We start from the raw sequence: 23,340 nt of genomic DNA on the forward strand, positions 1-23,340 counted from the left end.
AAAACTGAGGCTGAACAATGAATGCCTAATGCCCTCTTCTTGCCCTTTTTAGTTATATAGCATGATGTGGGACAAGTTAAAACACCACCTTTTATGCCCTGATCATTAGGTTTGGGACTAATTGACTGTTCAACAGCCCAGGATAATTGGACCACAGTGCTAGATTTTTCAATTTCAGGACTGGTCAAGTTCAATTTCAGGAATTTGAAAAGTGATAGGAAATAGGAAAACAGAAAAATTTTCAGGGCATTAAGCAACAAAAAAAATGGTAAGGGGACTTCAGAGGGATAATAAAGTATTGGAAGATACAATATGGAAGTGTCACGGTTGATTCAATTAATGGAACTTAAAGTAATGGTGTGCATGGAAGTAAAGCAGTTTCTAAAATGCACCAGAATATGCTTACCAGTTGTAGGTAGATGAGTTGTTGACTCTTGAACAGAAAAAGCAAAATGTCATTCAAAAGAAGATTGTGCTCAGTTCAGCTTCATAAAATTCATCACAGCGGAGTGCATTGAAGGAACGCTGGCTGTTTCCACAAAGCACAATAACAGTGCCCCAGGGACAGTAAAAACACCATCCCTGGGGGGCTGTTTTCACAGAAGGCATTGCTGCATCACAGGAGCACCAAGCTCGTGCCAACCCAGCGGCGTAAAAACACCACTTTTGAACCTCACTCCATGAGCAGGGTTTCTCAAAAGCGGTGTCTTCCACCCGCTGCCATGCGAACGGCAGGGGGTGAAAGGCGGCATTTCTCCCCTGCCTTCCTCAAATGAATCTTACCTTCTGCGGGCTTCCGTCGCAGTGCGGAGGCCAGGGGAAACGCCTTCTGGCCTCTGAATCCATAAACTATGCCACTACACCCCCACTCAGATGGCCATGCAGAAACGGCCACTGTGTCTGATATGAAGCAGATGATGCTTACCTGTTGTAGGTGGACGAGTTGTTGCAACTTGGACAAGAAGATCAAAGCAAAATAGGAAACAGGAAAATATATTGGTTAGTTCACTTAAAGTAGAGGTGTGCACTGAAATAAACCTGTTTCTAATGGGTATCAGCAGTGGTGTACCTGCCTAGGGACAGGGGGTACCCTATGTCCCCGGGTGCCCCCATTTGGTCACATGGGGGGGCGCCAACATTTCAGGGTCGTTTGTGTGTTTTGGTGTCACTAGCTTTAAAAATACACCCTTTCCAGGCACCCCAAGAAATGTGCCCAAGATTCCTCGTTTTGCGGTGACTTTGCTCCATTGTAGCCAATGGAAAATTTCTGAGTGTGTAGGCAGGCTGCACATTTTTGAAGGTAGAGGCACCAGACTTTCAGGGTGGCTCCAGGAGGGAACATCCAGGTTTGGAGACCTTTGCTTCTGGGGGTTCAATTTTAGGGGCCCCCAAAAGGCTTATTTTGTTTCCCCGCTCCTGCACATGAAAGCTTGCGGACTGAGTTCTCTCAGAACTCTCTCAACTCATCCCCCCCCCACTCCAGAAGCAAAGCTCACCAAGCTTGGATGCTATTAGTCAAGGCCTCTTGGAGCCACCTTGAAAGTCTGGCACCTCTATCTTCAAAAATGTGCAGCCAGTGCTTACACACTCAGACATTCCCCAGAATCTGCCAGGCTTTTCAGCAAGTTCTGTGATGGGAAAATTACTTTTCCCACCATAGACTTCAATGGGGCTTTCTGTTATGCCCAGATGGCTCTGTGGTAGAGGTTTCAATGGGAGGCACTGTGGTAGGGGTCTTGCTCTGAGTGGGGGCATTTCCTGTAGGGCTGCTGGTGTGAGTCTCCTGAAAGGAACCAACCAAATTTGCTAAAATGTGTGTGGAAGAGGAAAATGCTGTGGGCACCGAGTTGAAGGTGAACCTGATGCCCACAGCATTCAGCCATCCCAGGCAAACTTTAGCAAAGTTGGCTGGTTCCTTTCAGGAGACTCACACCAGCAGCCCTGCAGGAATTAAGTGCCCCCACCCAGAGCAAGACCACTAACACAGTGCCTCATGTTGAAACCTCTACCACAGAGCCAGCTGGGCATAACAGAAAGCCCCATTAAAGTCTATTTTTATGTTTCCCACCACAGAACTTGCTGAAAAGCCTGGCAGACTCTGGGGAATGTCTGAGTGTGTAAGCTGTGACCACACATTTGTGAAGATAGAGGCACCAGACTTTCAAGGTGGCTCCAAGAGGCCTTAACTAATAGCATCCAAGCTTGGGGGTAGGTGGGGGTGCTGAGAAGTTCTGAGAGAAAGCCAGCAGGTTTCATGTGCAGGAGCGGGGAAACAAAATAAGCCTTTTGGGGGCCCATAAAATTGAACCCCCAAAAGCAAAGGTCTCCAAACCTGGATGCTATTACCAGGAGGGCTTCCTGGAGCCACCTTGGAAGTCTGGTGCCTCTACCTTCAAAAATGTCTAGCCTGCCTCAGAAATTCCTCATTGGCTACAATGGAGCAAAGTCACCGCAAAACAAAGAATCTTGGGCAAATTTCTTGGGGTGCCTGGAAGAGATGTATTTTTAAAACTAGAGACACCAAAATTTCAGGGTATCATCTGGTAACTATTCTTATGATGCCACCCAAGTTTGGTGAAGTTATGTTCAGGGGGACCAAAGTGGTCCCTCAAATGGGTAGCCCCCATCTCATGTAAGCTCCCATTGAAAACAGTGGGGATGGGGGCATTCCATTTGGGTGTCCATAACTTTGCTGCCCCTGAACCAAAGATCACCAGATTTGGGTGGTATCATCAGGGCAGTCTCTGGATGATGCCCTGAAATTTTGGTGCCGCTAGCTTTAAAAATGCACTCCCTGCAGGCCAGAAAACATCAAAAATACCCCCCAAAGCCCAAATACCTTGCATTCACATTTGTTCATATTTGGGCAGGACATAATCAGACAATTTTTGTCTGAATGTGCCCAAATTTGCCCAGATTCCAGCTGAATCTGGTATTTGTTTCATCTGAATCTCCAACCCTCAAAAGTGATGCTGTTTCAGGGTGGGGGAGAATCCAACCCCAAACAGCATCACTTTCAATTTTGTTTTAACCGGGGACCCCAGAGTCTCCCGTTAAGGTGGATTTAAAAGAAGACTCTGATCTCCCTAGTTTAAACACCATTGAAAGTGATGCTGTTTAGGGGTGGATTCCACTGGAGGTGTTTTGTGAGAGATGATGCTGACATTTGTTTGGTAAATGTTTTGCTGAGGGTGATTTGTGAGAGATTTACATGCTTAATACCCACTTGCACTGGCTTGGAGTTTTTTCTCAGGCTAACAACCTACCTCATAGGGTTGTTGTGATAAGGAAATTAGGAAAAGAGTTGGTGGGGAGAGAGCCATGTATGTTTTGCTGGGAGTGGGAGGTGTTTTGTGAGCTGGTACAAAAAATAATTGTTTGGTCATGGTGGGGGAGGGTAGCCGCCCATACCCCGGGCGGGGGGGGGGGGCGCCAAACTCAGGTTTTGTCCCCGGGCACCAGTTTGCCTAGGTACGCCCCTGGGTATCAGAAAAGATACTTACCAGTTGTAGGTAGTGAGGTTGTTAACTCTTGATGAGAAAAAGAAGTGCAGAATGTGAGTCAGGAAAATACTACGGTCCATTCAATTTACTGAACTTAAAGTAAAGTTGTGCACAAAAGTTAAGCCATTTCTAAAATGCACCAGAAGATGCTTACCAGTTGTAGGTAGACGAGTTGTTGTCTCTTGAACAAGAAAAGTTGTTGCATTTTATGGGGGGTACGGGGTGGGGATACACCCCCACCCGCCCCTAGGGCATGACCACGCCTCCCCCCGCCCCGCCCCTGGCCTAGCACTTATAAAAGCAGCTCCCGAGGTCGGGGATGGCAGACTCCCCTCCCCTGCCCTGCCCTGCCCCTCCCCTCTGGGCAGAGGCATAGAGGGAAAATGGAGCCTGGTGCAAAATCTGAGTTTTGCCCCCCCCCCCCCCCAGGCAGCTGCTGTGATGCTGGAATCCACCCCCAAACAGCATCACTTTCAATGGTGTTTAAACTAGAGAGCCCAAATTCTCCTTTTAAATCCACCTTAAAGGGAGAATCTGGGGTCCCCCACCCTGAAACAGCATCACTTTCATCTAATGTAGGCATGTGAGTGGTTTACAAGATCAGGTGCATTCTAATCTGGAGGAACCGGGTTTGATTCCCTTGCTCACTTACTCTGAGCTTCGTGGAGGCTTCTTATCTGGGGAATTCAGATTACAGCCTGTGTACTCCCACTACTACATGCCAGCTGGGGTGACCTTGGGCTAGTCACAGCTGAGCCTTGAGGCTGTCTCAGCCCACCCTCTCAGGGTGTTTTATTTGCCAGAGGGAGCAAGGGCAAGAAGATTGTAAGCCCCTTTGAGGTCTCCTACAGGAGAGAAAGGGGGTATGTGATATAAATCCAATAACCGCTTCTAGCTTTCAAATCAATGAGGACCTTAGATTCTCCCTTTAATCCATGCTGAACAGGGTGGATTTAAAAAGGAAGAATCTGAGGGAAAGCCCAAGGGGTGCCTGCTGTCAGGGGTGCACATTATTAAGCTAGAAGGACCCAAACTTTCAGGGTATCTTTAGGAGTCTCTCTATTAATGGATACTCTGGAGACTAGTGAAGTTTGGTCAAGGATGTCCAAAGTGCTATAGGACCTTCTCAAAGATGTAGCCTTCATCTTCTGTTAGTCTCAATTGAAAACAATGGAGGATGGGGGGGGCACTCCCATTGGAGTCCATGCCAGCTTTAGACCCCCTGGACCCTCTAAACTTTTGGTAACAAAACCTGGGTGGTACTCGATAAGAGACTCTCATGATACCTGCCAGGTTTGGTGGGGTTTAGGTCCAGGGGGGTCCAGGGTATGAACTCCTTAAGTTGTAGTCCCCATCTTCTATTGAAAACTCTATTGGAAACGTGGAGGGATGGGAGGCACCCCTTTGGGAGTCCATACCTTTGGACTCCCTGAACCAAACGCTCACTAGAAGCACTCAGGTATATCATCGGGAGAGACCACCACACAACCCCTAACCCCGAAAGTTTGGTGCTGCTCAGATCCAAACAAGTGCGCCCCCTGCAAGGCCACAACCAAAAAAAAGCACTAAAAAATGTTTTAAAACCCACAAACTGGCGAGGGCGGAGCTTCGGACATTGGCATGAATGGGGGGGGTTTCAAATCCGAGAACACCTTACTTCTATGTCCATGTAAACAGGAGGAAGAATACTTTATTGGTCGAGTCTCACTTCACTTAAAGTAGAGGTGTGCACTCGAAATAAACCTGTTTCTAATGGGTAATCAGAAAAAGATGCCTTACCAGCTTGTAGGTACGGGGGGTGTTAACTCTTGAGTGAGAAAAAGAAGTGCAGAATGTTAGTCAGGAAAATACTACGGTCCATTCAATTTTACTGAACTTTAAAGTGAAGATTGTGCACTGAAGTAAAAGCCATTTCTAAGAGAATTCACCAGAAAGATGCTTACCAGTTGTAGGTAGACGAGTTGTTCTCTCTTGAACAGAAAGAAGAAGCAAGCAAAGGTGAATCGGGAAGATTGTGCTCAGTTCAGCTTCATGAATTCAATGCAGTGGAGTGCATTGAAAAGCAAAGCAAAATGTCAATCAAGAGAAGATTGTGCTCAATTCAGCTTCATGAATTTATCACAGCGGAGTGCATTGAAGGAACGCTGGCTGTTTCTGCACAGCCAAATAACAGCGCCCCAGAGACAATTAAAACACCATCCCTGGGACACTGTTAGCACAGCAGGCGTTGCTGCATCGCAGCAGCACCAAGGTCGTGCTGGCCAAGCAGCGTGAAAACACCACTTTTGAACAGAGGTGGGATTCAGCAAGTTCGCACCACTTCGACAGAACCAGTTGTTAAAATTATGCTTGTAAGCAACCAGTTGTTAAATGATTTCAATCCCATCACCGGAACCGGTTGTTGAATTATTTGAATCCCACCACTGCTTTTGAACCTCATTTCATGAGCGGGGATTATCAAAAGCAGCCTCTCCCACCCACTGCCGTGTGAACGGCATGGGGGTGGAAGGCGACATTCCCCACCCTCCTTACCCAAATGAATCTTACCTTCTGCGGGCTTCCGTCGCAGTGTGGAGGCCAGGGAACACACCTCCTGGACTCTGAATCCAGAGCCGTCACTCTAGCAACGGGAGCATGTCCCCTGGCCTCCACAACGCAACGGAAGCCAGGAAGAGGTAAAAGCCATTTTGGGTGGTGCAGCCTGTGCTAAGGCTGCGCCGTCGACCGTGCTCCAAGTTGGACTGTCCATGTGAAAGGTCCCGGGGGTGCATCGCCATAAACTATGCCGATACACCCCCACTCAGATGTCCATGCAGAAACGGCCGCTGTGCCAGATATGAAGCAGACGATGCCTACCTGTTGTAGATGGAGGACTTGGTGCATCTTGGACAAGAAGATCAAAGCAAAATGGGAAACAGGAGAATATATTGGTGAGTAAACTTCAGTTCACTTAAAGTAGAAGTGTGCACTGAAATAAACCTGTTTCTAATGGGTATCAGAAAAGATGCTTACCAGTTGTAGATAGTGGGGTTGTCGACTCTTGATGAGAAAAAGAAGTGCAGAATGTTAGTCAGGAAAATACTACTTCATTCGCAGTGTTCATTCAATGCAGTGGAGTGCATTGAAGGAATGCTGTGTCTGATATTAAGCAGAAGATGCTTACCTGTTGTAGGTGGAGGAGTTGTTGCATCTTGGACAAAAAAATGGGTAACAGGAGAATATATTGGTCAGTTCAGTTCAGTTCACTTAAAGTAGAGGTGTGCACTGAAATAAACCTGTTTCTAATGGGTATCAGAAAAGATGCTTACCAGTTGTAGGTACGGGGGTTGTCGACTCTTGATGAGAAAAAGAAGTGCAGAATGTTAGTCAGGAAAATACTACGGTCCATTCAATTTACTGAACTGGTAAATTTTTGTCTCTTGACTGAACTGAACTGGTAAATAAGTTGTCTCTTGAACAGAAAAAACAAAGTAAAATGTGAATGAGGAGAAGATTGTGCTCCATTCAGCTTCATTCGCAGTGTTCATTCAACGCAGTGGAGTGCATTGAAGGAATGCTGTGTCTGATATTAAGCAGAAGATTCTTACCTGTTGTAGGTGGAGGAGTTGTTGCATCTTGGACAAGAAAAAAATGTGAAATAGGAGAAACACCGCCCTGAGCCTTTGGGGAGGGCGGTACACAAATATAATTAATTAATGAATTAATTAATTAAACTAATTAATTGAATTAATTAATTAATTAATTAATTAATTGAATTAATTAATTAATTAAACTAATAAATAAATAAATATATTGGTCAGTTCACTTCACTTCACTTAAAGTAGAGGTGTGCATTGAAATAAACCTGTTTCTAATGGGTATCAGAAAAGATGCTTACCAGTTGTAGGTACGGGTGTTGTCAACTCTTGAGGAGCAAATGAAGTGCAGAATATGAGTCAGGAAAATACTACCGTCCATTCAATTTACTGAACTTAAAGTGAAGGTGTGCACTAAAGTTAGTCCGTTTCTAAAATGCACCAGAAGATGCTTACCAGTTGTAGGAGGACGACTTGTCTCTTGAACAGAAAAAGCAAAGCAAAAGGTGAATCAGGAGAAGATTGTGCTCAGTTCAGCTTCATGTATTCAATGCAGTGGAGCAGTGGCGTAACTAGGCAAACTGGAGCCCTGGGCAAAACCTGAATTTGATGCCCCCCCAAGTGCATGCCCAATGCAACACACACCCCACCTTGTAGCTACGCCCAGTGACATATCTAGGCAAACTGGAGTTTGGCACCCCCCATGGGCAGCCATCCTCCCCCACTGTGACCAAGCAATGATTTTTTACACCAGGTTGTTTCAAAGTCACCATCACATTATAGAACATGCCCCAACTCACAAATCTGAGCACAGCAATAAGCCATGCCACACAGCAGAAATAATTTTTTGAAAACATTTTCAAAATACTTTCAAAATGTTTTATTACTGCTATGAAAACATTTTATGGTGTTGTATCCGAGTACCCCAATTGGGAAACAGCATCACTTTCCAATGTTTCAAAGGAGAATCTGGGCTCCCTAGTTTAAACCAGTGATGCTGGACTCCACCCTAAACAGCATCATTTTCAATGATTGTTTAAACTAGGAAATGTAGATTCTCCTTTTAAATCCACCTTAAAGGAGAGAATCTAGGGTTCCCAGTTTAAACAATATTGGATGTGATGCTATTTTGAAGACTGATTCTCCCCACCCTGAAACAGCATCACTTGCAATGTTTGTGGGGACCTCAGATTCTCTCTTTAAATCCATGTGTCAAAGGCGGGGGGATTTAAAAAGGAAAATCTGAGGGGAAATTTGGGAGGAGGTGCCTGCTGGCAGGGGTGCAATTGTTAAGCTAGCAGCACCAAACTTTCAGGGTATCTTTGGAGACTCCCCTAATTACCACCCAGGTTTTGGTGAAGTTTGGTTTGAGGGTTAAAGTTATGGACCCTCAAAGGTGTAACCCCATCTTCTGTTAGCTTCCATTGGAAACAATGGATGATGGGAGGCCTGCCCTTTGGGAGTCCATAGCTTTTGAGACCCCCTGAACAAATTCACAAAACCTGGGTGGTATCAATAAAATTCTCCTGATGATACCTCATAGGTTTGGTGAAGTTTGGTTCAGAGGGTCCAAAGTTATCGACCCTCAAAGGTGTAGCCTCATCTCCTATTAGCTCCCATTGGAAACAATGGGGGATGGGGAGACACCCCTTTGGAGGTCCTTAACTTTGGACTCCCTGAACCAAATCTCACCAAACCTGGGTGATAGCATCAGGAGAGTCTCGTAAAACATCCCTCAAATTTTGGTGCTGCTAGCCTAAACACTGCGCCCTCTGCAGGCCACAAATGGAAAAACACTGAAAATACAAAAAATCCCACAAACAAACCTCTTTACAGGGGCTGGCCAGAACAACTTCCCACTTTTCCCAATGGGAGGAACGCCTCTGCAGTGGAGTGCATTGAAGGAATGCTCTGTCTGATATTAAGCAGAAGATGCTTACCTGGTGTAAGTGGAGGAGTTGTTGCATCTTGGACAAGAAAAAAAATGTGAAACAGGAGAATATATTGGTCAGTTCACTTCACTTCACTTAAAAGTAGAGGTGTGCATTGAAATAAACCTGTTTCTAATGGGTATCAGAAAAGATACTTACCAGTTGTAGAATGCGAGATTGTTGTCAACTCTTGAGGAGCAAATGAAGTGCAGAATATGAGTCACGAAAATACTACCGTCCATTCAATTTACTGAACTTAAAGTGAAGGTGTGCACTAAAGTTAATCCGTTTCTAAAATACACCAGAAGATGCTTACCAGTTGTAGGAGGACGACTTGTCTCTTGAACAGAAAAAGCAAAGCAAAAGGTGAATCAGGAGAAGATTGTGCTCAGTTCAGCTTCATGAATTCAACGCAGTGGAGTGCATTGAAGGAATGCTCTGTCTGATATTAAGCAAAAGATGCTTACCTGGTGTAAGTGGAGGAGTTGTTGCATCTTGGACAGAAAAAAAATGTGAAACAGGAGAATATATTGGTCAGTTCACTTCACTTAAAGTAGAGGTGTGCACTGAAATAAACCTGTTTCTAATGGGTATCAGAAAAGATGCTTACCAGTTGTAGGTACGGGGGGTGTTAACTCTTGGTGAGAAAAAGAAGTGCAGAATGTTAGTCAGGAAAATACTACGGTCCATTCAATTTACTGAACTTAAAGTGAAGGTGTGCACTAAAGTTAATCCATTTCTAAAATGCACCAGAAGATGCTTACCTGTTGTAGGTAGACGAGTTGTTGTTTCTTGAACAAGAAAAGCAAAGTAAAATGTCAATCAAGAGCAGATTGTGCTCAATTCAGCTTCATGAATTCATCACAGCGGAGTGCATTGAAGGAACGTTGGCTGTTTCCGCACAGCCAAATAACAGCGCCCCAGGGACAATTAAAGCACCATCCCTGGAACACTGTTTGCACAGCAGGCGCTGCTGCATCACAGCAGCACCAAGGTCGTGCTGGCCAAGCGGCGTGAAAACACCACTTTTGAACAGTGTTGGGATTCAGCAGGTTCGCACCACTTCGGCAGAACCGGTTGTTAAAATTGTGCTTGTAAGCAACCAGTTGTTAAATGATTTCAATCCCATCCCCAGAACCGGTTGTTAAATTATTTGAATCCCACCACTGCTTTTGTGGGGTTTATCAAAAGCGGCCTCTCCCACTTGCTGCCGTGCGAACGGCATGGGGGTGGAAGGCGACATTCCCCACCCTCCTTACCCAAACAAATCTTACCTTCTGCGGGCTTCCATTGCAGTGTGGAGGCCAGGGGACAAACCTCCTGGCCTCCCAATCCAGAGCCGTCACTCTAGCAATAGGGGCATGTCCCCGGGCCTCCACCATGCAACAGAAGCTAGGAAGAGGTAAAAGCCATTTTGGGTGGTGCAGCCTGTGCTAAGGCTGTGCTGTGGACCACGCTCCAAGTGGGACCGTCCATGCGGAAGGTCCCAATGGTGCATCGCCATAAACTATGCCGATACACCCCCACTCAGATGGCCATGCAGAAATGGTCGCTGTGCCTGATATGAAGCAGAAGATGCCTACCTGTTGTAGATGGAGGACTTGGTGCATCTTGGACAAGAAGATCAAAGCAAAATGGGAAACAGGAGAAGATTGTGCTCAATTCAGCTTCATGAATTCAACGCAGTGGAGTGCATTGAAGGAATGCTGTGTCTGATATTAAGCAGAAGATGCTTACCTGTTGTAGGTGGAGGAGTTGTTGCATCTTGGACAAGAAAAAAAATGTGAAACAGGCAGGGACATAAGTATAGATTTTTTATGGGGGGTACGGGGTGGGGATACACCCCCACCCGCCCCTAGGGCATGACCACGCTTCCCCATGCCCCGCCCTGGCTAGCACCCATAAAGCAGCTCCCGAGGTGGGGATGGCAGACTCCCCACTGCCCTGCTTCCCTGCCCTGCCTGCCCTCCCCTCTGGGCAGAGGCATAGAGGGAAAATGGAGCCTGGTGCAAAATCTGGTTTGCCCCAGGCAGCTGCTGTGATGCTGGAATCCACCCCCCAAACAGCATCACTTTCAATGGTGTTTAAACTAGAGAGCCCAAATTCTCCTTTTAAATCCACCTTAAAGGGAGAATCTGGGTCCACACACCCTGAAACAGCATCACTTTCAATGTAGTAGTGGTTAAGGATCAGGTGCATTCTAATCTGGAGGAACGGGTTTGGATTCCTGCTCTGCCACTTGAGCTGTGGAGGCTTATCTGGGGAATTCTTGAATTCAGCCTGTGTACTCCACACATGCCAGCTGGGTGACCTTGGGCTAGTCACAGCTTTTCGGAGCTCTCTCAGCCCCACCCACCTCTCAGGGTGTTTGTTGTGAGGGAGCAAGGGCAAGAGATTGTAAGCCCCTTTTGAGTCTCCTACAGGAGAGAAAGGGGGATATAAATCCAAACTCTTCTTCTTCTTCTAAACTGAGGACCTTAGATTCTCCCTTTAATCCATGCTGAACAGGGTGGATTTAAAAGGAGAATCTGGGGAAATTTGGGGGGGGGGGGTGCCTGCTGTCAGGGGTGCAATTATTAAGCTAGAAGGACCAAACTTTCAGGGTATCTTTAGGAGTCTCTCCTAATGATGCAGTTGAGCTGGTGGTTTGGTTCAGGATGTCCAAAGTTATGGACCCTCAAAGATGTAGCCTTCATCTTCTATTAGCTCCAATTGAAAACAATGGAGGATGGGGCACTCCCATTGGGAGTCCATAGCTTTAGACCCCCTGGACCAAACTTAACAAAACCTGGGTGGTATCAATAAGAGACTCTCCTTATGATACCTGCCAGGTTTGGTGGGGTTTGGTTCAGGGGGTCCAAAGGTATGAACCCTTAAAGTTGTAGCCCCCATCTTCTATTAGCTCCCATTGGAAACAATGGAGGATGGGGGCTGCGGGAGTCCATGCCTTTGGACTCCTGAGGGCAAACCTGCGAAACCTGGGGTAGTATCATCAGGAGAGACCACCACACAACCCCTGAAAGTTTGGTGCTGCTAGTCCAAACAGTGCGCCCCCTGCAGGCCACAAACCAAAAAAGCACTAAAATGTTTTAAAAACCCACAAACTGAGGGGCGGAGCTTCGGACATGAATGGGGGGGGGTTTCAAATCCGAGAACCCCCCCTTACCTATGTCCATGGAAACAGGAGAATATATTGGTCAGTTCACTTCACTTAAAGTAGAGGTGTGCACTGAAATAAACCTGTTTCTAATGGGTATCAGAAAAGATGCTTACCAGTTGTAGGTACGGGGGGTGTTAACTCTTGGTGAGAAAAAGAAGTGCAGAATGTTAGTCAGGAAAATACTATGGTCCATTCAATTTACTGAACTTAAAGTGAAGATGTGCACTGAAGTAAAGCCATTTCTAAAATTCACCAGAAGATGCTTACCAGTTGTAGGTAGACGAGTTGTTCTCTCTTGAACAGAAAAGCAAAGCAAAAGGTGAATCAGGAGAAGATTGTGCTCAGTTCAGCTTCATGAATTCAATGCAGTGGAGTGCATTGAAGGAATGCTGTGTCTGATATTAAGCAGAAGATGCTTACCTGTTGTAGGTGGAGGAGTTGTTGCATCTTGGACAAGAAAAAAATGTGAAACAGGAGAATATATTGGTCAGTCCACTTCACTTCACTTAAAGTAAAGGTGTGCACTGAAATAAACCTGTTTCTAATGGTTATCAGAAAAGATGCTTACCAGTTGTAGGTACGGGGGTTGTCAACTCTTGATGAGAAAAAGAAGTGCAGAATGTTAGTCAGGAAAATACTAACGTCAATTCAATTTACTGAACTTAAAGTGAAGGTGTGCACTGAAGTAAAGCCATTTCTAAAATGCGCCAGAAGATGCTTACCAGTTGTAGGTAGACGAGTTGTTCTCTCTTGAACAGAAAAAGTAAAGCAAAATGTCAATCAAGAGAAGATTGTGCTCAATTCAGCTTCATGAACTTATCACAGCGGAGTGCATTGAAGGAACGTTGGCTGTTTCCGCACAGCCAAATAACAGCGCTCCAGGGACAATTAAAACACCATCCCTGGGACACTGTTTGCACAGCAGGCGCTGCATCACAGCAGCACCAAGGTCGTGCTGGCCAAGCAGCGTGAAAACACCACTTTTGAGTGAACCTCACTCCATGAGCGGGGTTTATCAAAAGCGGCCTCTCCCACCCGCTGCCGTGTGAACGGCAGGGTGCGGAACGCTGCATTCCCCCCCGCCTTACCCAAACGAATTTTACCTTCTGCGGGCTTCCATTGCAATGTGGAGGCCAGGGGACACACCTCCTGGCCTCCCAATCCAAAGCCATCACTCTACCCACGGGGGCATGTCCCCTGGCCTCCACATTGCAACAGAAGCCAGGAAGAGGTAAAAGCCACTTTGGGTGGTGCAGCCTGTGCTAAGGCTGTGCTGTCGACCATGCTCCAAGTTGGACTGTCCATGCGAAAGGTCCCGGGGGTGCATAAACTATGCCGATACACCCTAACTCTGATGGCCATGTAGAAATGGCCGCTGTGCCTGATATGAAGCAGAAGATGCCTACCTGTTGTTGATGGAGGACTTGGTGCATCTTGGACAAGAAGATCAAAGCAAAATGGGAAACAGGAGAATATATTGGTCAGTTCAGTTCAGTTCACTTGAAATAGAGGTGTGCACTGAAATAAACCTGTTTCTAATGGGTATCAGAAAAGATGCTTACCAGTTGTAGGTACGGGGGTTGTTAACTCTTGGTGAGAAAAAGAAGTGCAGAATGTGAGTCAGGAAAATACTATGGTCAATTCAATTTACTGAACTTAAAGTGAAGGTGTGCACTGAAGTAAAGCCGTTTCTAAAATGCGCCAGAAGATGCTTACCAGTTGTAGGTAGACGAGTTATTGACTCTTGAACAAGAAAAGTAAAGCAAAATGTCAATCAAGAGAACATTCTGCTCAGTTCATCTTCGTGAATCCATCACAGCTGAATGCACTGAAGGAATGCTATGTCTGTTATGAAGCAGAAAATCTTTACCTGTTGCAGTTGTAGAAAGTGTTTCCTCTTGAACAAGGGAAGCAAAGGGAAAAAATGAAACAGGAGAATGTAGTGGTCAGTTCAGTTCAGTTCACTTAAAATAGAGGTGTGCACTGAAATAAACCTGTTTCTAATGGGTATCAAAAAAGATGAATCTTGAACAGAAGTAGAAGAGCAGAATGTAAGGCAGATTCCGCATGGGCCAAAAACAGCAGTGTGAAAAATGGTGTAAACCCTTTTATACCATTTTACACCATTTTACACCATTTTCACACCGCTGTTTTTGGCCCATGCAGAATCTGCTCGTGACAGGAAAATACCATGGTCAGTTTGCTCTCCTCAACAAAGAAAAGGTGTGCACTGAATCAGTGCTGTCTAACATCTAGTAAAAGTGGCTTACCAGTTGTAGCGGTTGTTGTTTCTTGAACAGAAAAGAACAGAAGAATGTAAGTCAGGAAAATATTGTTGCCATTTCAATGTATTGAACTCAGCATAGAGATGTGAGCTGAACAAATCTGAGTCCATTGTGAAGTAGAAAATGCTTACCAGTTGTAGGTCGATACGTTGTAAATCCTTGAACAGAAAGAGAAGTGTAAAATATGAGTCAAGATAATATTGTGATCAGTTCAATTTAGTGAACTCAAAATAGAGGTGTACACTGAAGCAATGCTATTCCTATTACATAGCAGAAGATGCTTACCAATTATAGGTCCAGGGAATGTTGTTTCTTGAACAGAAAAAGAATAGAAAATGTGAGTCAGGAAAATATTGTGTTTAGTTCAGTTTACAGAAATGCAGGAGGAGTTGTAGCATCTTGAACAAGTTGTAGAAAGTGTTTCCTCTTGAATTAGAAAAGCAAAGCAAAATGGGAAACAGGAGAGTATAGTGGTCAGTTCAGTTCACTGCACTTAAAATAGAGGTATACAATGAAATAAACCTGTTTCAAATGGATGTCAGAAAAGATGCTTACCAGTTGAAGGTAATGGGGTTGTTAACTCTTGAAGAGAAAAAGAAGAGCAGAATGTGAGTTAGGAAAATGCCACGGTCCATTCTTTTTACTGAACTTAAAGTAAAGGTGTGCACTTAAAGTAAAGGTGTGCACTGAAGTAAAGCCGTTTCGAAGTAAAGCCGTTTCGAAGTAAAGGTGTGCACTGAAGTAAAGCCGTTTCGAAAATGCACCAGAAGATGCTTACCAGTTGTAGGAAGACGACTTGTCTCTTAAACAGAAGAAGCAAAGCAAAATGTCAATCAAGAGAAGATTGTGCTCAATTCAGTTTCATGAATTCATCACAATGGAGTGCATTGAAGGAACACTGTGTCTGATATGAAACAGAAAATCCTTACCTGTTGCGGTTATAAAAGGTGTTCCCTCTTGAACAAGAAAAGAAAAGCAAAATGGGAAACAGGAGAGTATAGTGGTCAGTCCAGTTCACTGCACTTAAAATAGAGGTATACAATGAAATAAACCTGTTTCAAATGAGTGTCAGAAAAGAAGCCACCTCAGGCAGGTTTCCCAAAGCAATGGCATAATAATTTTCTGAATAAATTAAGTAATACTGTCTAGCCAAGATGTTCAAAGTGCTTAAATACGCTGACACAGGAAATAAACATAATAAGAAAAAGCTAGAACATACCAGAACAGATGACACCAGAATCTTCATGATGCTGACAGTTGTGGACAGCCCAAGCATTGTGAGAGCATGCCCAAAGATGGGGTCCAATTCCACTACACTGAACATCACCCAGGAGAATAGGACCAGAGCCTTCACCAAAATACGCAGCTCCTGGAGCTGCAGTAGCATTCCCACATCCAAGCTCTCTGCATCTTTTACGTTCCACATGTCATCATGAACTGTTCTTATCTACCTAGATTGTTAACATGTGATCACAATCTGTCTCCCATTCACCTAGATAGTTAACTTCAACACAACCTTTACACCTATGTCTTCCATTCACCAATTGGAGCCTCAATTCTTAATGGGGAAAAAATACCAAAAACATATTAAGGGCGGTATATAAATATAATAAATAAATGGTGAATACTGGAATACTCGATAGATACTGGAGCCATGGATGCTGGTGTTCCACAGCCTTTCTAGACTCATTTAAGGCACAGATCTTTATTGGTTGGGCAACTAATTGCTTAGCCTATGGAAAGGCCAAAGGACAAGCTATTCAAAAGGGTTCCCATCCTTCTCATGCAGTTTTTTTCCCTTAAGTGGAGGAGATGGAGGTATGACCCACTATTAAAACCTCCACAAAGGATTTAGGTTTAGGAGTGATTCAGCGATAGATTCTACACAGAATAGCCTGTGCTCCTCATACAGAATGATGTTTGAGCAAGCTGTAGCTGTAGCTTGTTAGAGGTAGGTGAGAAAGAGAAATACTTTAGGATTTTACGTTTGTTGTTCAGCACTGTAAGTTCTATATTAAACTGACCCTTGGAGCATGTATTCAAATCTTGAATGCATTAAAGTACACTTATTAATTTAAACATTTTTATCCTGTTGTTTGATCAGCAGCTTCACTACATGAGTGTATAATGATTTGCAAAAAATGCAATACAATCTTTAATTCTATTTATGTACTTCATTTAAATACAACCTCACATTATTCCCCTCACCCCCATTTTATCCTTACAAGAACCCTGTGAGGTAGGATAGATTGAGATTGTGTTACTGGCCAAGAAATCACAGAACAAGCTTCCATGAGGAGTGAGGATTTGAACCTGGGTCTCCAAAATCTTAGTTCAGCACTCTAACCACTACAACATACTGTCCTGAGTCTGGATCAAATGTTGAACAAGGGGTATTAAAAGATGGATACTCTGTAAATAGAAGGATTTGAACGAGCCAGACATAGATATCTGGACATTAGAGTTTATGATCCTAGAATCCAAACAGTGCCATTCAAAGATCAACGGATGGAACAGTTGTATAAAGAATTATGCAGACATGTTGCATAGACACACGCAGCATAAAGAGTAGACAACACTGAAGACCAACTAGAGTTGCTTTTGTTTGTTTCCGCTTCTCTTTCTTTTCTCTAGGCCCTCTCTTGACCTTCTGTTGTGTTTTTCTGCTCATTTGACTTTTTGTTCATGTGCGTAGAAGTATGATGGGTGAAAAAATTGTGACTGAATGTACAAAAAAATTCACAACCAGGTCCAAAGGCAACTTTTACAGGATGCCAAAATTCTATGGACAGCATGGAAAAGAAGGAAAGTAAGAAACAGGGAAGCTAAAGACATGCAAACAAAACTACATTTAAAAAACCTGTTTACTATTATTTTCATAGAAATTTATATACCTTTAACAGAACTTTGTGTTCAAGTTTAGCTAACAGTAAAGAGATAGGATCAGTAAATCATACAAACAAACTACTTACCATGTGGCTCATATAATGTTGAGTAGTCAGCATTAAAGCCCTTGCCTATGACACTTGCGTCACTGGAAAAATTTACTGTTAGGGCATTTGAAGATGATACAAATGTTAGAGGGGCACCATTACAATATCTTCCAAGAGAACGGGAGTTTTGGTCCCCATCATAGATTTCAACTTCGTCATAATAGCATTCGGTTCTGAAGGAAAACAATAGGCATATGAATGTAAAATCAACACAACAAAACATTTGTGTTCTTTCTCTTAGAAGTCACCAAGAAAAAGGTCCACGGATGATGCAGAAACTGTGTGCACGCTGTGTGAGGTCCAAGATACAACTAGAAAGGATACAAGGATGAAGATAACCTCTTTAAGGGTCTAAACAGATGCTCTGAAGATGACGGATCGCTGTTAGTCTGTAAACAGTGATTTTTGAGTCATCTGTTTTTGCTCTCGAGCTATAATGTGAAACAGCAGGCAATATTGACCACAACATTACATTACAAAGAATTCTGCTCTCAGGTAAGAAACAAACTCTGCCTTTCCCAATCACCATTTAGGCAGATGCAGCTCATAAAATCAAATGATACTACACAGTCAGAAAAGCCACATTATGATTTTTTTTAAAAATCAGATACATAAAATGGAACAATTTTAAAAGATATTCATAAAACCATTCTCTAGAGCAGACTGTAAAAACAATTTTAAAAGATAGAACTCACATTGAAAAATAAATGTGCCTAGAAGAGTGTAAGATAGAGGCAGAACAAGCTTCAAAGGGCAGGACACATTAAAGGCAAAGTACAGCCTGCTTCTAGTTGTCATCTGCCCCACCTCTACTGGCAGGGGTACAAAGGCAAGGCTGGGGAAGAAGACCATGATTAGCAGTACAGAAGGGGACACTCCTTCAAATACCAAGTCCTCAAGCTGTTTAGAGTCTTAAGTTAAGAAATGGGATGTTGAATAGATCCCAGAAACAAATGGGCAACTACTGCATCTCTGGTGGCCCAGAGGTTATAGGATCGATCTCTCCAGAGTAAAGAGTGGTGGGAACTTCAAGCTCACACTGTTTTCAGACTGACCTATGATGGACTAAAAGGACCCTGTTTGGAAGACAGTGAAATCTCTCCCCACCTCAACCAACCTCTGGAGTGCTTAGCAGTGCAGTGCCAAAATGGGGAGCCCAATCCTTGCACTCGCTCAGTGCACACTAAGGTGAAAGAACTATGTCTGGATTTGTCTCCCTCCAAATCAGCCTGCATAATGCTTCTCTCACACCCTTCTGGACAGGATTAAGTCAACACAAAGACCTTTTCCTGGAGAGAGTTCCCATCTCCAGTCCTGGGCCATACACACCGGTGAAGACAACGGATGTGTTAATGTGCTTACCTCCTCAGTGTTGTACTAACTAATGTTTCTTCCTCTGACTAATACCTTTAACAGCCACCTCATTTACATTATCATTGCTTTACAGCTGTAATTTCACCAGCTAACTTTCTCCTTGTGGAAACTCCTGAGCCTAGAACGTTAGACTGATATCTCAAACCGTTAGATCAATAACCCAACTATTAAGGTTAATGTCTGTCTCTTGTCTTTTCCCAGAAAGGCAGGAACTCTCTTTGTCTTGGGAGATCAAGGATCACTCTGCATAACTCTGAGGATCCATTTTTCCCCTGTAAGAAGCCCACTCTCCCAATAGTCAGGGTTCAATATTTCTGGACAACTTTCTGTATGTGATATTGTTCCACTGTATGCTGCTCATCCAGAGCTAAGTGCAGATCACTCTGTTAATTGGACCATTCTGCTTCAAGATCAGATGATGATTACTCATATTTTCCTTCCCTCATATTCCTCATCTATCCAGACCTATCCCCTCACAACTGCTAATGTCCTGGGACTGCGTGCGTGTGTGTTCTGCTGCTTTGATTTTGTTGTGTGCTTCTATACCCCCATTATTCCTTAATAAAAATTGTTAAACTTTATTTGCTCTCCTGAGAGTTTCTTGTGACAGCTGACTCTCATATACATATGCAGTCAAGGTCTTGCATTGCCCAACCTCTAGCTAAACCAAGGGTCTGCTCCTGCTGATTCCCCACTCTAAAAGGGAGAAACTTCCCACAACTTCAGGTGGGGAGGGGAGGGTATTCAATAAAATAAAATATAAATAAATACACACATTAATCCCAATGACAGTATTTATATGTCTACCATGGATCCCTCCAAGTAATATTGCAACTGAAATGCATCTGAAATCCTCCTTGCATGAACTGGAAGGGGCATCATACTGTTCATTTCTCTTTGAACACCCTACATGATGTCCCATCCCATTTGATAACTTGGAAAGCAAGTGCTGAGTGGAAAACACCTTTTTTACTCATTCATTAATTGTCATGTTTCCGAGTTACAGTAACAACAATGAGCAAATTAGTGGCACCTGTACATTGCTCCATCAAGTTCTTTTTCTTCACCTTTATCTTGGTTATGAAGTCTATCTTTTTCGTGCATATTTATTTAGTAAACTCTTTATATTCCACCATTCCTCATGGCTAAAGACAGCTCACAAACCACAATTTAAACCACAATGTAAAACATTCAAACTAAAGTACAAATAATCACCCCTGCCTCCAAAAGATCCCTGTGGTCTATATCCCATTATAAATTATGGCACTTGGACACAAACTGGCAGGCAATATAACTGCTTGAAGATACTGTTTCTGATGGGTTTTCTGGGCTGTGTGGCTGTGGTCTGGTGGACCACCAGACCACAGCTACACAGCCCAGAAAACCCACCAGGACCAGTTGAATCTGGCCATGAAAGCCTTCAACAATACATTGCTTGAAGATAGGCTTACTTACTGAATATCCATCAATGTTAGGTTTATACGTGATCTGCTTGGAGTTCTTATATTCCATACACAATGTTCATTGTTGTGATAGTTTCCAGGATAATTTGGGCTGTGAAATGATCCACGGGAATATGTAAGAAGACCACCACAAGGATAATGTCCTGTGAAGTAAAAGAAAGCAAGATCAAATACATAAAGGAGCATATATTTTTACAGTTGTGAGAGAATCAAGTCATCTCCATCAAATTCAGTTTGACAGACACATGACTAGCCCACAGGAAATACATTCCCTGAACACCTGTAGAATCTTCATGTTATCAGTCAAGGGACCCAAAGGATGCTTTTGAGGAGATTTGGTTCAGATTCAGGATTCAAACAAGTTCAAAAGTCCAGTGACTCCAAATATGTCACATTATTTAATGGGTGGCCTGACTGGTGTTAGGGATAGTTAGTCAGTTTCTGAATGTTATCTACATTCCTCAAGGTTTCCTCAAGGTGAACCTTGAGGAAAATGACCCAAAACTCATGGATGAATTGAATTCCTTGTATTTTCAGGGGTAACTGAATCCCAAAAAGGGTTACATGACCCACACTGATTTAGAGGAATCCACATAGAATTTACATGTTTTCCCTTTTGTCAAACTAAAAGGAAAAGAGTTTTTGCCACATGTCTTTTGAGGAACCCCCACTAGGAAAATCTAGAATTGGATGTATAGAAAATCTGGCCAGTATTTTGTCAGTTTATTATATGAAAGGGAGGATGAGTTCCCACTTGTCAAATCTAATTCTAAACAATGTGCTGTTTTTAAATCTCTTATAGTCTTAAATACCTTCATTGACTTCATTGCAAGTGTACTGCAGTGCATTGCAATGGATTTCTCTGGTTTAACTATCAACTGATAAGGATGTCCATAAGTGTATATGTGTGCCTATTTATGTACAATAGAGAGAAAAGAAGAAAAGAAAAAGAGAGTAAATGCAGATAAATTTAATTATATTACCTGATGAACATAGAGATCCTACAAACACCAGTAATAACGCAGTAAAAATCAGCATTTTCCTGGATTATCTGTAAAGCTAATGAAATATGCCTCAGAATATATGCTATAAAGGTTCTGAAGGGGTGTGCCATGCAATTTGATATTTTTATCTCAGCATGAATGAATAAAGGTAGAACTGTATGTTTTTTCTGGCAATCTTTTGCTTACAGTAAAGCTATGTTTTTGTTATTTTAAGTTTTTAAAATACTTTTCCTTGTTGAATACTTTTCTTGGAATGGAAGAGATAAGAATCACTTGCGTCATGTGCAATGCAAATATTGGTGGAACATATTTACTTTAGTGCTGCCTTGGAACATAGGCACAATTCCTTATTAGCCTTGTCAGAAAGGAGAAAAGGCATTTGATAGGTTGATATAAGCAGAAAAGGCATTTGATAGGTTGAGTTGGGAGTTCTTGTAGATAACAAAGTAGTCTGTTGCTGTTTCCCTGGGATTAATTATTTGCACATTGAAAACTTTGCTTTAGAATAACCAGTAATCCTTCAATCTAAACAAGACTGATATCCTTTGGCACATAACAGGAGCACCTTCTTTCATTCCTGTTATTTAATTTGGCTTTAGGACCACTGGCATTTCTCTCAGGTAAGGCAAAAAGATAGCTGAATTTTCATTATGAGACCAATTATGTGAACTCATATGGGAAATTCATGAACCACTGCAGGGAATGTCCTGATCCCTCCCAATTTATGCCCCCCTCATGTTCACCCATTTACACTTTCTCTCTACTTCATCCCACTTCTACTGTTTCCTCCTCTACATTTTCTTCCTCTTCCCCTCCTAACACCAATTTCCCACCATTTGATTCACCCACCTCTTTCCTGTCACTTTCTCCTGCATAGCACCATTTTGCCAACCAACCCACCACCACCACTTTCTTCCATTTCCATGTTATCTACTCTAACTGCTTTCACCATTTTCTCCAAGCTGCTGTTACCTTTTTCTCTACCCATTGCCACTTTCTGCACAAAATCAGGACTTCTCCTGGTTTTAGTAACATTGTCTCCCAGTCTGACTTTGGCCTGATTGTATGGTTTTTTGATCCACAACTCAGCCAGGTTTATGTTATATACTGATGATGTATTGGTATTATTTTTAGAGCTTGAATATTCTGTCTCTTATTATCACTTCAAATACACAATCAATAGCCCCTAAGTTTCAGCAATTAATTAAACATGAAGCACTGATGTAATCACTAAACCTTTAGGTCTTGTTGCTATTGTTATAAATATTTACTCTATAGTCCATATTAGCATGAAGAGTATACTGAACAGGCATTTTCAAGATCTGGAAATGTGAGTTTTCTTGACAATAAATCTCTGCAGCAAACAATGCTTCTTTATAAGGAGAGGGTCCCATTTACCACTTGCCACTTCATTTCATTAAATTTCATTTTCTTTTACAGAATGTATATAATATCTGATGGGAAGTCTCAGGATTGCTTAATATAAAAAAACTGGTCTTGCTTAGCTATTTCTTGGCCTTTCAAATTTTGGTTTAGAAATTTGGGCCTAGTCAAGTTGCTGAAGGCTCTTCTCTGAGAAACTGATGTCACATTGGCTTTCAGTTTCAAGAGGGAGAAGGGATAGGTTGGGATTAGACACAGGTGCAAGTGAGATCATGAATCTGGGAGTGTCAAGATCAGAGATCCAGAAGGGAGTTTCACATTTACATTCTATCTCATTAGCACAAGGAACACTGGGCATGGGAAAGTTGCTAGATTGTGAATACATGTCAGTTGTACATGTTCACATGTCTTAGCAACACATGTGCTGGATCAGGTCAACTGTGGATAGTTTGTCATAAAGCAAGACCATTCATTCTAGTTTGATGCTTCTAGCCATATTTTCAATTGTAGGTTGGACCTCATGGACCTCATGCAACTAGAACACTGGGATTTTTGGACCTTGGAGTTCTGTCTGGACTTTGTTTCTTCAGTGAGATCAAATAACATCTGAATATGTATTCTAAGTTAACTATTTATTTTTATTTTATTTATTTTTATTTATTTTATTAA

General features: G+C 42.9%; 1 protein-coding gene across 50 annotated transcripts in view; it reads right to left on the reverse strand.

Moving 5' to 3' along the window:
* Positions 1-21,396, reverse strand: part of LOC125437741 (deleted in malignant brain tumors 1 protein) — a 45,089-nt gene extending 23,693 nt beyond the window's left edge. For 2 of the 50 annotated variants that reach the window (XM_048505629.1, XM_048505627.1), the window contains exons 1-37: positions 21,268-21,396; positions 20,277-20,427; positions 17,427-17,620; positions 15,384-15,410; positions 15,233-15,256; positions 15,010-15,036; positions 14,740-14,766; positions 14,586-14,612; positions 14,440-14,460; positions 14,040-14,066; positions 13,886-13,912; positions 13,732-13,758; positions 13,576-13,602; positions 12,892-12,918; positions 12,738-12,764; positions 12,590-12,616; positions 12,437-12,463; positions 12,283-12,309; positions 10,747-10,773; positions 10,593-10,619; positions 9,774-9,800; positions 9,620-9,646; positions 9,477-9,503; positions 9,326-9,349; positions 9,169-9,198; positions 9,019-9,045; positions 7,535-7,558; positions 7,381-7,407; positions 7,091-7,117; positions 6,812-6,838; positions 6,667-6,693; positions 6,516-6,542; positions 6,360-6,386; positions 3,658-3,684; positions 3,504-3,530; positions 926-952; positions 407-433 (exon numbers count right to left, since the gene is read on the reverse strand). In XM_048505629.1, the coding sequence (XP_048361586.1) occupies positions 407-433; positions 926-952; positions 3,504-3,530; positions 3,658-3,684; positions 6,360-6,386; positions 6,516-6,542; positions 6,667-6,693; positions 6,812-6,838; positions 7,091-7,117; positions 7,381-7,407; positions 7,535-7,558; positions 9,019-9,045; positions 9,169-9,198; positions 9,326-9,349; positions 9,477-9,503; positions 9,620-9,646; positions 9,774-9,800; positions 10,593-10,619; positions 10,747-10,773; positions 12,283-12,309; positions 12,437-12,463; positions 12,590-12,616; positions 12,738-12,764; positions 12,892-12,918; positions 13,576-13,602; positions 13,732-13,758; positions 13,886-13,912; positions 14,040-14,066; positions 14,440-14,460; positions 14,586-14,612; positions 14,740-14,766; positions 15,010-15,036; positions 15,233-15,256; positions 15,384-15,410; positions 17,427-17,620; positions 20,277-20,427; positions 21,268-21,322 (1,306 nt within the window). In that variant the 5' untranslated portion in view covers positions 21,323-21,396. Of the gene's footprint in view, positions 1-406; positions 434-925; positions 953-3,503; positions 3,531-3,657; positions 3,685-5,446; positions 5,474-6,359; positions 6,387-6,515; positions 6,543-6,666; positions 6,694-6,811; positions 6,839-7,090; positions 7,118-7,380; positions 7,408-7,534; positions 7,559-9,018; positions 9,046-9,168; positions 9,199-9,325; positions 9,350-9,476; positions 9,504-9,619; positions 9,647-9,773; positions 9,801-10,592; positions 10,620-10,746; positions 10,774-12,282; positions 12,310-12,436; positions 12,464-12,589; positions 12,617-12,737; positions 12,765-12,891; positions 12,919-13,575; positions 13,603-13,731; positions 13,759-13,885; positions 13,913-14,039; positions 14,067-14,439; positions 14,461-14,585; positions 14,613-14,739; positions 14,767-15,009; positions 15,037-15,232; positions 15,257-15,383; positions 15,411-17,426; positions 17,621-20,276; positions 20,428-21,267 lie in introns of all 50 variants that reach the window. The other 48 variants (XM_048505647.1, XM_048505639.1, XM_048505628.1 and 45 more) reach the window with 47 other exon arrangements.
* Between the last annotated feature and the right edge of the window lie 1,944 nt (positions 21,397-23,340).

Source organism: Sphaerodactylus townsendi, linkage group LG08 (genome assembly GCF_021028975.2).
Source record: "Sphaerodactylus townsendi isolate TG3544 linkage group LG08, MPM_Stown_v2.3, whole genome shotgun sequence".
Classification (NCBI taxonomy): domain Eukaryota; kingdom Metazoa; phylum Chordata; class Lepidosauria; order Squamata; family Sphaerodactylidae; genus Sphaerodactylus; species Sphaerodactylus townsendi.